At 39.5% G+C, this 16,755-nt stretch overlaps 1 protein-coding gene across 3 annotated transcripts in view; it reads right to left on the bottom strand.

Annotated features, from left to right (window-relative positions):
• Positions 1 to 16,755, bottom strand: part of LOC121277440 (spindle assembly abnormal protein 6 homolog) — an 86,743-nt gene that overhangs the window by 47,480 nt on the left and 22,508 nt on the right. Inside the window, exons 2-4 of one of the 3 annotated variants that reach the window (XM_041186911.1) lie at positions 11,590 to 11,650; positions 7,546 to 7,629; positions 2,449 to 2,504 (exon numbers count right to left, since the gene is read on the bottom strand). The exons of 1 other annotated variant lie outside the window; for it this stretch is intronic. In XM_041186911.1, coding sequence (XP_041042845.1) covers positions 2,449 to 2,504; positions 7,546 to 7,629; positions 11,590 to 11,650 — 201 coding nt within the window. Of the gene's footprint in view, positions 1 to 2,448; positions 2,554 to 7,545; positions 7,630 to 11,589; positions 11,651 to 16,755 lie in introns of all 3 variants that reach the window. One more of the 3 variants, XM_041186910.1, reaches the window with a different exon arrangement.

Below are 16,755 nucleotides of genomic sequence, written 5' to 3'. Positions count from 1 at the left end.
AATTCTGTATCCATCTTGCCAGCTCACCTCTGATCCCGTGCGACTTTACCTTCTGTACCTGTCTACCATGAGGGACCTTGTCAAAGGCCTTACTGAAATCCACGTACATAACATCCACTGCCCTTCCATCGTCGATCATCTTTGTCACTTCCTCGAAAAACTCAATCAAGTTAGTGAGACACGACCTCCCCTTCACAAAACCATGCTGCCTCTCACTAATACATCCATTTGCTTCCAAATGGTAGTAAATCCTGTCACGAAGAATCTTCTCCAATAACTTCCCTACCACTGACGTAAGGCTCACTGGCCTGTAATTTCCTGGATTATCAGTGCTACCCTTCTTAAACAATGGAACAACATTGGCCATTCTCCAGTCCTCTGGGACCTCACTCGTAGCCAGTGAGGATACAAGGATTTCTGTCAAGGTCCCAGCAATCTCCTCCCTTGCCTCCCTCAATACTCTGGGGTAGATCCCATCTGGCCTTGGGGACCTATCAATGTTAATATTCTTCAAGACGCCTAACACCTCCTCTTTTTTGATCTCAACATGATCCAGGCTATCTACACACTCTTCCCTAGACAAATCAACCGCAAAATCCTTCTCTTTGGTGAATACTTATGAGAAGTATTCATTTAGTATCACCCTCCCCCTTCAGGATGCCCAGCAGCAGTTTAGTGACATCCCAGACCCTGGCACCAGGGAGGCAACACACCATACTGGAGTCACATTGATGGCCACAGTAGCACCTATCTGTTCTCCTGACTATAGAATCCCCTATTACTATTGCTCTCCCTCTCTTCCTCCACTCCTGTGCAGACAGGCTGCTTGTGGTACCAGAAGTTTGGCTCTGTCTACCCTCCCTGGAGGAACCAGCGCCCTCATCAGCCTCTAAAATGGAATACCGATTTACGAAGGGGACCCCAAGGGACTCCTGAACTACCTGCCTGTTTCTCTTGGACTGCCTGGTGGTCACCCGTTCCCTTCCTTCAAGTTCCTTCAGCTGTGGTGTGACCACCTTTCTAAACTTGCTATCCACGATGCTCTCAGACTTGCGGATGCTCCACAGTGTCCCCAGCCACCGTTCCAGCTCTGAAACACGAGCTTCCAGGAGCTGCAGCTGGACACACTTCCTGCACACATGCTGGTCCCGGGCACTGGATATGATCCCAGCTTCCCAAAAGGAGCACGAGAAGCACACCACAGCTTCGAGCTCTTCTGCTATGACTTATCCCTTTAAATTAAACCTTTTAAATCAATTACTCGAGGGCCCTTCTTTCCTGATCCTTATTTCTACAGAATATACAAACTATAAACCACAAAAAGACCTTAAACTATAAACGATAAAAGTAGTAAATACTTACCCAGCCTTACCCACTACTTACTCGTCATTCCTTTCCCTTGTAGCCTCTACTGCTGCAACAGGGCAAGACCACTCTCTGAAGATTTAAGAAGTTGGATAGCAAAGAAAAAATGCAAAGAGCACCTCTTCCCCTGTGCACCAAATTCCCACTGTGCACCGAATTGCCAAAACCCACTCACTCTGGCTATGTCTCACTCATGATGAGGTCTCTCCCCTGTTCGTATGCAAGCACACTGTAGTTTTAGGTTACCTCGTGGTAGATAGGTGGAAAAAATGAATGGACTGATGAAACTTGATATTTCTCCCCACCCTCCCCACCATGGAATTTGCTATAACTGATAATAAATGACAACTTATATTTATATAGTGTCTTTAACATAATAAAATGTCTCAAGGCACTTCACAGGAGCATTATGAAACTAAAATATGACACTGAGCCACATAAGGAGGTATTAGGTCAGATGACCAAAAACTTGGTCAAAGAGGCAGGTTTCAAGGAGTGTCTAAAAGGAGGAAAGTGAGATGGAGGGATGTAGAGAAGGAATTCCAGAGCTTAGGGCCTAGGCAATTGAAAGCACAACCACCAATAGTAGAGAAATTAAAACTGGGGGTGCTCCATTAGCCAGAATTGGAGGAGCACTGATATTTCGGAGGGTTGTGGGGCTGGAGATGACAACAAGTGGAAATGACGACAACAGATAGGGAGGGACAAAGCTATAGGAGATTTGAAAACAAGGATAAGAATTTTGAGATCAAGACGTTGCTTGACCTAAACTTGAATAAAGAAGGAACAACCTGATCAGAAATTGAAATCCCAACTACAGTGGTGCACCCTATGCTGGAAATAACAGGGCAAATGATTCAACTCCAATAGTTCTGTAGATCCTATTCATAATTATGGGTCACACCAGAAATGTTGTAGTTATTTAGTACAGCAGGAAGCTCCCTCGATCTTTACAATTCAAGGTTAAAAAAATTCAACTATTTCACAAAACTGTACATTCAAGAGTGGAGGCAACTACTCCTAGAAGTGAAATCAATAGAAAGTCATACTTCTGTTCAAATAAGCACCTATATACAAACCCACCTTGGCACTTCTTTGCTTTGTTCCCGGATACATTGGTCCAAAAGCTCTATGAATCGCTGAGGAAAAGCAGAAAATTCTACTAGCAGTCCTTGCTGATTCTTTAAACTGTAAAATTAAATAGTTAGCTTTATGTTATGTTGCAGAGTATTGCAAACACAAAACCAGACCGTTTGGCCCACCAGGAACAGATATAGATGTTCCACACGAACTTCTTCCCATTTCACTCCATCTCACCTGTTATGATCTTTGGCCAGACCCCAAGTTGTTGGAGAGATCCAGTTAGGGACCAATAATATTTGTGATTCAAGACATTTACTAAGTGAAGAAAGCTACAAGATTCCATGGGTTTTGAACAAACAAAAATAAAACTTTACTATGCAAGTTCAGAAAGACAAAACAATTTGCAATATCTATGTTATACTCTAACATTCAGAGTTAGTATGAGGTACATGTGAATTAACAAGCCAACTGTGTTCAAACACATCACAATACACGATAAATGCCAAATGCAACCAAAAGAGAATCCATGAATTTCGCAACAACCCACAGAGGTCAGTAACACTATGAGCCAACCAATCTCACTGAAACTCCAGCTTTCTGTCAAGGGTTTCCAATCTCCAAATGCAAAGATCTTGCTTTGGAATTCCCTCCAAACGTCACTCCAACTTGGATGGCTTCAATGATGACCAGCCTTACAGGGTTTTGATCTCTCCTTCTGAGATTCTGTTTCTCCTGTGTTCCTGAGTCCATTTACACATCAAACTACCAGCACAATTTCAGATCTTTGGCTGTGTCAAGCAGAACACTACTGTCCCAAAGGGGTGCCTAGACCCTAGTGGCCCACGGCATGGAGTCACCAACCCTCGGCAGTCTTCTTGCATCTTAAGGGCTTTATCTTAGCCCTCTTTGATTGCCAGGGCTTCTCCCAAGCCTAGTTCGCTTAAAATCTGCTCCCTGCATCCCTTTTTCTATTTGGAGCCTGTTTCTCTCCTCCTGTCTTTTTCTTAACTTAACTAGGGCCTGTTTCTGTCCCGTCTTTGTCCCTTACCTGGGACTTCCTTCTGGGATCTCTCCCTGTCTCCCTCCCTTGCTCCTCACTCTGGGATACTCCTCTTCAGACTAAAACTGACTGACCCAAACTGACTGTTCATTGACCCTTGAACGGATCTGGTGACCTATCACAACACTCTAAGAGGGATCCGCCCATGTTACAAGGCAGGGCCAAATGTAACAAGCAGTGGAACATCCTGTACTTTAAATCTTATAATCTCCACAGTCTGCTAACTTAGCACATGGGGACACAGAAAAAATGGATTTCATAACACACCTTATCAGTATAACATTCCGTTTGCTTTCTCCCTCAAGTACTTATCTAGCTGCCTCTTAGATGCGCCTGTGCTATATGCCTCAACTACTCCATGTAGTAGCGAGTTCCATATTCTTACCAATTTGAGTAAAAAATGTCTTAAATAATTTTTATTGGCTTTATTGGTGAGAATCTTATATTTTGACTCCTAGTTTTGGAATCCCAAAGTGGAAACATCTCTATATCCACCCTAACAAACCTTTCATAGCCTCAGAGAAGTCTTTAAGATGGTCTTTTTTTCTCTAGAAGAGGAATCCTGTTTTGTTTAGTCTTTCCCAATAGTTATAACCTCTCGGTTCTAGTACCATCTTTATAATTTTTTTTTTTTTTTACACCTTATCCAGTGTCTTTAGATCCTTTTTGTAATATGGAGGCCAGCATGGAACACAGTAAGTTGACTTAGCCAAGGTTCTATGCAAGTTTAGCTATAATGGACCCACAAAACTGGATTAAGTTGAGATTGCACAAACTATTATTTCATGTGATTCTCAACCTCCCTCAATGTTGTCAAGAACAAATGGAAGTTAGAGGAATAAAGGGCAGTTCATATATAGCAGCTTCCACACTTAAATCTATCCTTCTAGCAAGTAGAAAGAATCACTGAAACAAAACTACAAAATATACTGAAGCTTGCCTCTAGAACTGGAACAGATGCTGCTTATTATTTCCCATGAAACTATTTACTAAGGTTGCTACCTACTTTTAAGTGCCGTGAAGTTCCTTCTCACCAGTGATTGCCAGATAACGCCCAAGACAACTCAAGGCCCCAGAATTGTAACTATTATGCATGTAATAACCTAGATTTTGCTTCAGAAACAAGGGTGAGGCAACCAGCAGTCATTATTATGGATCAAATCAGGCAGTAGATTTTAAAATTCATTTACGGGATGTGGGGGCTTCACGGCTGGGTCAGCATTTATTACCCATCGAGAAGATGGTGGTGAGCTTCCTTCTTGAACTGCTGCAGTCCATGTGGTGTAGGTGCACCCACAGTGCTGTTAGAAAGGGAGTTCCAGGATTTTGACCCAGTAACAGTGAAGGAATGGCGATATATTTCCAAGTCAGGATGGTGACTGACTTGGAGGGGAGCTTGTAGGTGGCAGTGTTCCCATCTATCTGCTGCTCTTGTCCTTCTAGGGGGTAGTGATTGTGGATTTGGAAGGGGCTGTCTAAGGAACCTTGATGAATTCCTGCAGTCCATCACGTATATGCTACCGTATGTCCATGGTGGAGGGAATGAAGGTTTATGGATGCGGTGCCAATCAAGTGGGCTGCTTTGTCCTGGATGGTATCAAGCTTCTTGAGTGTTGGGTGCTGCACTCATCCAGGCAAGAAGGAGCATTCCATCAAACTCCTGACTTTTGCCTTTTTGATGGTGGACAGGCTTTGGGGAGAAAGGAGGTGAGTTACTCATCATACGATTCCTAGCCTCTGACCTGCTTTTGTAGCCACAGTGTTTATATGGCTAGTCCAGTTCAGTTTCTGGTCAATGGTAACTTCCAGGATGTTGATAGTGGGGCATTCAGCAATGGTAATGCCATTGAATGGCAAGGGACGATGGTTAGATTCTCTCTTCTTGGAGATGGTCATTGCCTGGCATTTGTGAGGCATGAATGTTACTTGTCGCTTATCAGCCGAAGCCTGGACATTGTCCAGGTCTTGCTGCATTTGGACATGTACTGCTTTAGTATCTGAAGAGTCGCGAATGGTGCTGAACATTGTGCAATCATCAGCAAACATGCCTACTTCTGACCTTATGATGGAAGGAAGTTTATTGATGAAGCAGCTAAAGATGGTTGGGCTGGGAACACTATCCTGGGGAACTCCTGCAATGAGCTGAGATGACTGACCTCCAACAACCACAACCATCTTCCTTTGTGCTAGGTATAGATTCCAGAGTCCACATGTGCAGGTAAGTTCAGAAATCCTAAAGTTGCCATCTGACTTATCCTGCTCCTCCACAGACTGCGTTATGAACAAAATCTCATCGATGGACTTTATCAACACCAGGATGTGAAGTTGCAGTATTTATCAATTAAACATGCCAGAAAGGTTTAAGGCTGGTGCATTCAGGTGTAAATGAATTTTCAATAGCACGATCCGTCACAATTACTGTCAAACAATGTCTCTGGATCTGATCACTTAATATGACAAATGTGGAGTCTCATTCCTTATTTATTAACTTATAAAGACTTTCTTTTATCTCTCTCCGTTAATATCATCTTCCATTCTCAATCTATATTTTTCTACAAGATTTAAAGCTAATTTATAATTCCTTGTTTACGGTTTGTATGACTCTACAAACCAATTGGTTGAAGAGACTTGCTGTGGCTTGCCCTGCTTATAGATGCCACAGATTCCCTGTACAGGGCACGCCTTGTATCAGACTTCCAATGAGAGCAAATCTATGCTTGAAAGCCCACAAAAAAATCTGGGCAGCTGTTGGAATATGCTGAACAAGTGCCATCCCTTGACCCAAAAGCTGGGCCATTATCTTAAACTTGTGAAATATTAATGTGCGTGAGATGTCAAACTGAAATTTATAAAATAACCACCACTTTCAAATGACCCTTAATTTAATTTGCAATAGAGTTAGAAGACAATTATTATTGTAGTTTAACATTTGATGCCCCAAATAAAGCCAGGTATTCCCTTCACTTACAGCTTAACAAATTTTAAAAAAGACTCAGCTGAAACAGCAATTGACATAAGCTAGTACAAATAAAAAATGTGTGAATCTGATTAGGTAAATTTTTAAAAAAAGTCACTCAGAATGCAAACTGAACCACAGCATTTTTAAACTTGTGTTTTTTTTTAAATTATTCCTTGTTCCATCTCATATCTGACGAAGTTTGCAATATTTTACCGAAATGAACTTGGTACATGAATCTGAACTTTGTAGCAGCAAGTAGCAGGCTATTGTTTATAAAATGAAAAATATTTCTTAGTATAGGAGAGAAACTGTCAAAATAATTTTACACTCTTCTTTGACGTGATGCCAATTTCCTGCATTTCCCTGGTCATTTAAGATTTCAACTCCTGTGGAAATTCAGGTTGAGGTAACTTCCTACTATTCTCAAGTTTGTTTTCTTTTTCTCCAGTTAGTCTCATCACGTGACACAAAACTGTTACATGCTCTTGCAACTGGTATTTTCTAAGCATATATCAGGTATCACTCATTTTTCTGGGATTTTTTGTTTTCATTACCAATAATCATTAAATAATTAGGATTTAGATGTATTTTAATAATTAAAGGTTGTTTAATATTTATCAGGTTTTGCTATTTATTGATTAATTTTCAATTAATATTTGTGCCTTTCTTGATTATTTCCTTGCAAAATTTCAGAACAGGAATAAATAGTTACAAGTAACAAAGATATCAATACTCGTGAAGTTAAAAGATGCTTCTTGGATTGCTTCTAACTGAACCTTCACAAACCACGAAACTCAAAAACAGACTCAGTTAGTTTATAAAAACAAAAAACTGCGGATGCTGGAAATCCAAAACAAAAACAGAATTACCTGGAAAAACTCAGCAGGTCTGGCAGCATCGGCGGAGAAGAAAAGAGTTGACGTTTCGAGTCCTCATGAAGGGTCACGAGGACTCGAAACGTCAACTCTTTTCTTCTCCGCCGATGCTGCCAGACCTGCTGAGTTTTTCCAGGTAATTCTGTTTTTGTTTCAGTTAGTTTATATTTGTTCTATCAAATATTGGTTGTAGAATTTATGACCTGCCTTTGAAAATCTTCTTCACCAATTGTAAGATTATACAAGAAGAAGGGATCTGTGTCATCAGTCAAACGGATGATTAAATCCTAAAACAAAGCATAGAAATTCTTTTAGAAAGAATAATTTGAAATTGCCCTCAAGTGTTAATACTTTGTATTTTGAAATTCAACAGTGGCAAAGTAGACAAAAAATAAACACGTTTGAACCTGTGACGTATTGTTCTCTGGTGCAATGTTAGTTTCTTGACATGCTACACTGTTATACTGCCAGATAATCTTTGCAACTTTCAATTAAATACAAATGAAAATCTGTAATCTTCAAAAGGTAAACAGAAAAAAATACAGAAATGTTTATATATTCATGAAGCAAATCTAATTGCAAGAAAATTAATAATTTACACCAATTATGTTTCACTCAAAGGCACAAGATGTCAATGCCAATGTCATAAGTTGATGTATACAGTTGGAGCACGTGAAATTGGCATGAACTATTGCATGACTGACACCTACAGACACTGGCAGGTTTCATGTGTCTCACCATACACGTTCAATTGCTCCTTTCATTGCCTTGTGTATTTTGCAACATTTATCACCAAACACATTTCTCCTTTTGCAACCAATCATAGTAGATACCATTGAAAATATAAGGATTTGTCCTCAACAACTAGATGATGCCTTCTACCAGTCCTAAATGTTAGTTTTCTAATCAGCTATATTTAAAATATAGCTTTCACTGTGATAGAGGAATATGCAAGATATCTTGTGACATACTTGCTTATGTTCCAGAGATCCAATGCCATTGCTGGTTATTAGGCTTAATCCAAGTAGGGGGTTTTAAAGAGACGAGACAATCCATCTTGAGCTTCAAAGATTACATAACTCAACCAAGCTTTATTTATAATCAAGATGGCCATTTAAACACATGACAGCATTATAAATAAACCCAATTTTATGAATACAAAAGCAAAAAACTGCAGATGCTGGAAATCTGTTTTCATTTTCAGGAAACAACTGTCCTGCATTCACATCTTCTCTTGACACGTTTTGTTTCTTTACTTGTCTCATTATCACGCTCTTTGCCTCTGGCTCACTAACTCTTTTGTCATTTAATGTCTCCCGTCTTCCACCCTATCACTGACTTACCCTTTTGTTCTTTTTCCACCCACTCCCATGTCACCTCCTTAAAATTTGTTGCATTTCTAAATTTCCTCAGTTCTGATGAAAGGTCATTTACTTGAAAAATTAATTCTGGTCCTCTGTCCACAGATGCTGCCTGACCTGCTGGGAGTTTCCCACATTTTCTGTTTCCAATTTGATGAATGTTTATTACAAGATCAATTTTTTTCCCCTCTCAGGATGCAGTAAAACTGGCAAGGCAGCCTTTGTTGCCATCCTTAATTACTTCAAGAAGGCAACAGCGAATTACAACAGCGAACTGTTGTAATGCTTGTGGTAATGCTTCTACAATGGTGTTACATAGGCAATTTCAGGATATTGATACTGATAAAGTATCAGTATGAAAACGGTTTGTTTCTTGGAGGGTGATGGTATTCCAATGAAGTGTTAACTATCTTTGTCCTTCAAAGTGTTAAAAGCTTGTGCGGATTATGAAACAAAGCTTGATGCAGCATATCCGGTAGATAGTATGTCCAAGTGGTGGAGAGTGTGAATATCAGGTCCAGTGTCAGGGACTGCTCCATTCTGGATGGTGTTTCTCTTTCTTGGTGTTGTGGTTGCATCCCTCCAGTGAAATATTGTACACTATTCACTCTCCTGATTTGTACTTTGTACATAATTAAATTTTGAGGTATCAGATGGTGAAACACTTGTTACAGAATAACGAGTTTCAGAGGCACCACCCACCCAAGATGTTGATGCTGGGAAATTCAGTGGTATTTTTGAAAGGTCAGCAGGAGATATCTGAGCTATTTTTGTTTCTTGTTGAAGATGGTCAGTGCCTGACAATAAATGGCATAAATGATACCTCTCATTTTTCAGCCTAAGTCTGGATGCTCATGTCCTGCTGTGGGCTAATTTGGGTAGTTTACTATTGTTGGAGTTATGAATTAAGGTGAACGCTACAGAATCATCAGTGAACAATCCAACCCTTGACCTTATGAAAAAGAGAAAACATCTTTGAACAGGTTACCGGTGCATAGAAGCCACTTGAATTTATTATTGATCAGGCTATCCACTTTACTGATGCATGAGGAGCCTCAGACGGTAAATACCTCACTCAGGTTAGGGCTAAGTCTGGAGAATTTTGTGAAAATTGCCCAGATACATCCTCAGGCAGATGACAGTATCATAGCCATATCGAAACAGCTTTGTCATAAAGAGATATTACTATGTATAATGTTATTGGAAATTATTTTTAAATTGGACTTGTAACTCTTTCGAGTACAAACCCGTTTCCATCTGTTTCAGATGAAGTTACATTGTTTCATAGTTTGCCATTGTGAGATTTGAACTCTTGATCTTGGGGTTACAAACCCAGTACCATAACCACTTGGCTATTTAGGCCAAGCCTAAATTGGACTTGTAGTAGGGTCTGTGTCTGTGTGTGGTTTAATTGGATTAAAGCCAGTTGTCTGGGTGCTTTAATGTATAGTAGTTTGAGATGTTAATTAGATAAACATAAGGCTAGAAGGTAAAGAGTACATTTGCATTTGTTGAATAAATCATTCAAAAGGAAGGAGTAAAATCTTGCACCTAGCGAGCAGACACCAAGCAATATGTTTATATTACTAATAAAGCTGGTACTATGAAAGGGGTTTTATTGTTAGAAGAGGTGGAATTCAAAGACCGAGTGATACAATGAGAATTTACATTCAAGGGGAAGGCTAGGTCTAAACAGGAAGGATTTTTTTATGTGCAGGTCAGAGGTATATAAGATCTAAGCACCCTGTAAGCCCTATAACTGTGTCTGCAAAGGAACCAAATTGAAAGGAACCTTATTTTGAATTTGTACGGTCAAATGTGCTTTGCCTGGTGTCTGTTCAAAGTCTATGGGTTGTTGTTGCCTTGGTGAAGATTTACCTGGAAGCAATTAAATTGGGGATTTGTTTAAAAGTTATTATGGTAGTAATTTGTAGACATGTGTATGCGTTTAATTTCTTGTTAAATAAATAAATATGTAATTTAGTTTATATAATTGACCTCTTGAGGCATGGTGATTTCATTTCTGAATTCAGAGCTGCATCTCAAACATACCAATTGAAAATATAGGTTATGATAGTTGTTCAAGTTTCCCTCTGCGATTTAAACAACTCAGCCTTTACCAACTGCTGTGTCATAACAGCTTGGCCAGGAGGATAACTAGTTCTGGAGTTCAGGACTTCAACAACATGATCACGATGTCAGAGCCAATAGAGGGACTGCAGCAGTTCAAGAAGGCAGCTCACCACCAACTTCTCAAGGGGAAATTAGGGATGGGCAATAATTGCTGGCCTAGCCAGTGATGCCCACATCCAGTAAATGAATTTTAAAAAATTAAGTATGCTGGCTCACTCTTCTACACTTTCATCCTGTCCTCACAGGCCAACACTAGCTCGGACTCTCTTAAACCCGCAAATTAAAATCCTCGCCCTTGTCTTGAAATCCATCCATAGATGCACCCTCTCTGCCTATCATCTCCTCCAGCATGACAAAACCCCCAGCCGCAGATATTACTCTGTTCCTCTGGCTACATCTTCTGCATCTCTCTTTCCCAAGTGTGCTCTCTCCCCTTTCCCTAATGGGAGAATATCAAGGCGGCCGTGCTTTCAATTGCATGGAACCCAAGCTTTGGAACTCCCTTCGTAAACCACTCCCGACTCTAGCTCTCCTCCTTCAAACTCACCTCTTTGACCAAGCTTTTGGTCACCACTCTAAATATGCCCGTCTTTGATCTGGTGCACACTTTTATTTGATCAAATCTTGCTGGAGCACCTTGGGCTATTGTCTATGTTACAGGTAAAGCTGAGTTATTGTTGTTATGCAGAATTGGTGAAGAAAATATAAACTATGCTATGAAGGGAATTGACTACAAAAAGTCATTTACTGTACCTTTTTGTGAACTGGATTAGAAGAGGATTGCCATCCTACAGTCAATCGAACATTTTCCCTCCTGCAACAAAATGTCCACAAATTAGTACAAACTGAGTAATGGGATACTTCCTGTAACTGTCCTTAATTGCTTAAATTATTTTGAAAATTTGATGTCAGCAAGGGCATAAGTCTATTTTGTTTTTTTTAAAAGAAGGGTGCAACTTGGTCAAGGGCTCCTGATTAACAGAGGAATGTCACAATTCCCTGAGGTTATATCTCTGAACTATAAAGATGTTCTATGAAAATGAAAAGAATCATCCCAATATTCTTCTTTGCTGACAAATCCGACACAACGAGAGCCTAGTTAATGAATGTTTGCCCAGTTTATGCAGTGCGACTGCCTGTTGGTGCCAGGTGACAATGTAATGGAGTCCTGATCATTTCCTCCAATTCTAACCCTGTCCACCAACAGTTCCCAAATCCCAATCTTGCTCTCTCCAGCCTCTACTCAATTCTGTTCCGCGTCCTCCTGGTTCCTCTTTGGACTAGAGCTTCAAGTTCTGAGTGAATATTAATGTTATCAATTAAGAAAAAACAAAGCTTTGCAAGCTACTCCAGTCAGTCTCAGGAAGAAACTTAGCAGTAGGTAAAACTCAAATTAGCTGTGTTAAGGACGTGGGAGACATCAGGGAGAGCGAAATGGGCTGCCAAAAGGCACTGGAACAGTGAGGTTGGTGGGGGGGGGGGGTGCAGAGAATCAAAAAACAACACAAGGAGGAGGACAGGATGCAAAAATTAGTGGCTATGGTTTTAGGCTAAGGGGTGGTAGATTTAAATCAGAGATTTAATTTTCTCATTACTTTTCTCAAAGGGCCATGAATCTGTGCAATTCACTACCTCAGAGTGCAGTGGATGCCGGGACACTGAATAAATTTAAGGAAGAGATAGATTTTTAATTAGTAATGGGTTGAAAGGTTATGGGGAGAGGGCGGGAAATTGGAGTTGAGGCTGAAATGAGATCAGCCATGATTGTAACGAATGGCGGGGCAGGCTCAAGAGGCTGAATTGCCTAATCCTGCTCTTAGTTCTTATGTTCTAAGAATAAAAGAAAAAAGAGATGGTTAAAATAAAACACAAAAAGTACAACAAGGAAGAAATGGCAAAAAAAAAAGAAATAAAAGGAGGAACAGAGCAAAAGAGGAGTGAGGAAGAATCTGGAGCGAAGAAAAAAGGCAGCAAAACTTTTTAAAAAATATATTATGATGCATACAGCATGGAAATTGAGTGACAGAAAAGAGTATATACTCATTGAAAAGTCAAGTTTTTGAACCAATTTTTTACAAAATTGGGGTGAACTTTTACAGGGGGATGTCTTTGAGAGGTTTACATGCTTACTTGATTTGGGTGCAAAAAAGACCACTGCAAAGGAATAAAGTAAAAACCAACATCAAAGAATTCAGATTAATTCTCTAACATTTATTTCTTTTATAACATTACAAATTATATACATTTCATCCAACACAATATAAATATATACCATACAAATTAATGACAACACCATGTTGGAATCCTTTGAAATCACTAAAGTCACCATCTGAATCATTGAACAATTTGTCCCAATAGCCTGGTTATAAAACATCATCATATTGATCTTCCATGTCTTCATCAGCATTGGTAGTATAGGTAACTTCTGCACTGTCATGCCACAAGTAATCATCCTTGATATTTTTGGGCACATTCAATATTCCACATTTTAGAAATAATTTTTTTGACAATATTGGGATCATGTTCATGCCACACATCTATGACACAATGTTGCTAGTGGGAGTGCTTAATATTTCCACTTTTAGTGAATGTTTTTTTTAAACCTACAAAATCCAATTGTTCCACGTCTTTCAGATGCTCCATCATCCAATTTCAGATGCTCCATCATCCAAGGGTTGAACAACAATTGTAAGACTGTCAGGAATATCCGCCACATCAACATTCATTGATCTCACATTACGGGCTGCATCGTCGACAAGATGGGGGTTGAACATATCCCAGAGAAGCAAACTTATTTCTTTGCATAATCCTCCTGATTTCAAATTCCACACTTCTTTGATCCATTTCTTTTAACTGCCTTCATCCATCCAGTCTGTCTTGAAAAAGCCTGTCTTGAAAAAGATGGACACCACCCCCTTTTCTGAAACTTCTCTTTGGGGAGATTTATGTGCTTGAACAACACCATCAGTTTTAACTTTCTGCAATCTGCCATACAAGATGGAGCCACTGTGAATTGAGTCTTCTCATGGCCAATTGACTTTACAAGTTCAGCTTTTTCCCACCAATCTTGGAAAAGTTCTTGTTTGATGACATGTCAAATTTCATCAGTGTTCCATTATATTTCCAATGTAGGCCAATCGATAACTTTTCTCCCAATTTTGGATGACAAAACAGTGGAATCTGATGATTTTATTGTTGAGTTCATATGGCAGACTTTGCCAATTTTTTGTCCTTTGCTGGAGTATTAAATCACGATATTTGAATCATACCTTTCAGGACAATATTTTCTTTTAAAATATGGAAAGACACCGCATTATGTGGGCAATTGGAAGCTGACCTGGATTTTTTTTTAAACAAATCAGTCACAAGTTCCCCTTTGGACTGGGAGCAAACATGCCTTTGCCAAGAACTCACCTGACCAGCATGGTACTTGATGAGGGAGAGCTGTTTGCTTGTTTGCGCTGCAATTATCTTAATGAACAGGGAAAAAAACTGGTTTAAAGACAAAGGCTAGTGATTGACTGGAAATCACATAACAGTTGAGCTTTAAATTTTGAACTTGTTTTTTTGAATTTAGTTGAGACTGAACTGAGAACGTGAACAGCTACCCAGCTCACAATTTCACATTCTCCTTGCCTTGCCTGAAGTAGAGTGGCCAACAATATCCAGCTAAGAATCCTCATCACAATGGAACTTGCCTGTCTTTAGAAACCTGAGAGGCTGAGACTAGAAGGATTGATCTGGCTCTATTTTCCTCCATGTCAAAACACCGTTGGTGATTAGTCCCAGTAGAGGCCTGGAGGTTATGATCTGTCTTCACGTGAGGCCATTCCAAATCGACAACGTTGAAACCCTACGAACTTTATCCATTTCAACACCTAGCTCTTTGTCCTTTGTGTGCACGCATACTGGGGAATTTTAAAAGGGGTAGATAGTTATGCTGCCAGATTACAATTGTGTCTTAACCGGTCTTGCAATTTGATTTAAAAAAGAAGTTTTGTTTTATAATAAATCAATCATTCTGAGTTTATTGAAAGAAGCCTGGTTAAAGTCTCTTTTATTCTGGGTCTAACAATAGTGAAGGTAAATAATTGGCCATTTTGGTGAGTGAATTAAACTTTTAGACTTACGGTGTAACCCGTGGAGTAGTGGGGCTAGTTAAACTGTGCACTCCTCTCATCCCAATTGTAACAATGAACCTTGTGCAACATCTGGCACTGGTCTTGACTTGTGAAATACCATCTTTCTTCATTTCTCTGAGGGTGCAGAGTCCAGTGACTCTGTAGGTGATAATATAACTATTTTGCCAATGCTCGTTAACCCATTCTGCCACTTATTTCTCCATGAGGTCACTTGCTCAGTTTTCCTCTGCTAGCACATTTATTTTTCAGAACATTAGTGGGTGTCTTTCTCCAGTTTCTAATCCTTTTTTCAGAAACCTTAAACTGTCTTGCTGCTGCATAATTACTAGTTGTAGGCAAATACTACAACTTTTATTTTAAATTGAGCTGGATACTTGTTAATCTCTCTCAAAGGCATCATGATAGATCATGCGGTACACAGTCTGTTCAATTGGCTGGGAGATTGCTGCTAAAATCGGCAGAGTTAAAATCGAAATGTTCCCCATGTACCTTGAAGATAATGAGCCATTGTAATTACTAACAAGCAATTAGCAATCACAGCACAGTTTGATACCTGTATATAAAAAATTCAGTTTTTAAGGCTAAAAGTCATGCCGTCGACTTCTACACTAATATAGTAAGGTAATTATTTGGTATATTACCTGTCTTGTGCGTATTCTTGGTTTGCATTTTATAGTTTCAACTCTGACTACCCTTTGTTTCTGAAATAATTTTTTCTTGCAGATTATGTTTTGCGCCTGAAGTTACACATTTTCTGGGTTCATTTTTTGGCTGAGCACCCTTTTAACATAATTCTGCATGTTCCTATTTGTCTCTCTACAGATTCTGTCAGGCCTATTGCGTATTTCCAGCATTTTTTGTTTTTGTTTCTAATTTCCAACATGTGCAGCATTTTGCTTTTGTTTTAATTATTCTGCACCCTTATTAAACTTTTAAAACATTCCCACTTCTCCTCTTCCAAAATATTGTTGTAAAGTATCACGAAGTCCGAACTATAGATCATGGACTACTTGCGCCATCCCTATCTGCCCCTCCAAGTCTTGGCAATCTGCTCCACAAAATCCATACAACTCCACATATATTAATGGTGACATTTCTCACTCAATGTTTACAAATATGGATCTAGAGATATAAACAGGGTCTGTTTTTAGCATTGTTAACTCACTTTTGGATGAATCAAAGTGCTTCAACGGAGCATTATAAAACAAAGTGTGACCCAAACCATAAGAAGTGATATTAGGTCAGATGACCAAAAGCTTGGGCGAAGAAGTATGTTTTAAAGAGTGTCTTAAAGGAGGAACACCATCTATTGGTGTTAGCACTTGAAATATAGGCAAATTAATAGGACCAGGGGTTTATTTAGCCCTGAGGCTCTCTCATATGTACCTAAGCAGTCCACAAATACAAGCTTGAGCAATACTGATTGACACTAAACTCTTAACATGGTCTTGTAGAGCTGCCTAAAAGTTATATTTCAACCAAGGTTCTACCAAGTTAACCAAACACTCTGTTTACAACAGCAAAAGGAGTGATTACTCCCTAAAGCAAAACCTTGCAATTAGCTAGCGCCTTTTACATCTTTGGAGCTCTCTGAACATTCATAGCCAATACAGTTATTTTGTAAGAAAACAACAACCAATTGCACACAGCAAAGTCCTACCAAGAGCAAGCAATGCAAATGACCAGTGATCTGGGTTAATGGTGGTTTAGGGATGATGTTGCCCAGGTTACAAGAAGTACCAGCTGCTGCTCTTTGAAAGACATGCCATAGGATATT

The sequence above is a fragment of the Carcharodon carcharias genome, chromosome 4 (genome assembly GCF_017639515.1).
Source record: "Carcharodon carcharias isolate sCarCar2 chromosome 4, sCarCar2.pri, whole genome shotgun sequence".
NCBI classification, from domain to species: Eukaryota; Metazoa; Chordata; class Chondrichthyes; order Lamniformes; family Lamnidae; genus Carcharodon; species Carcharodon carcharias.
This window is presented reverse-complemented; position numbering and strand designations above follow the sequence as displayed.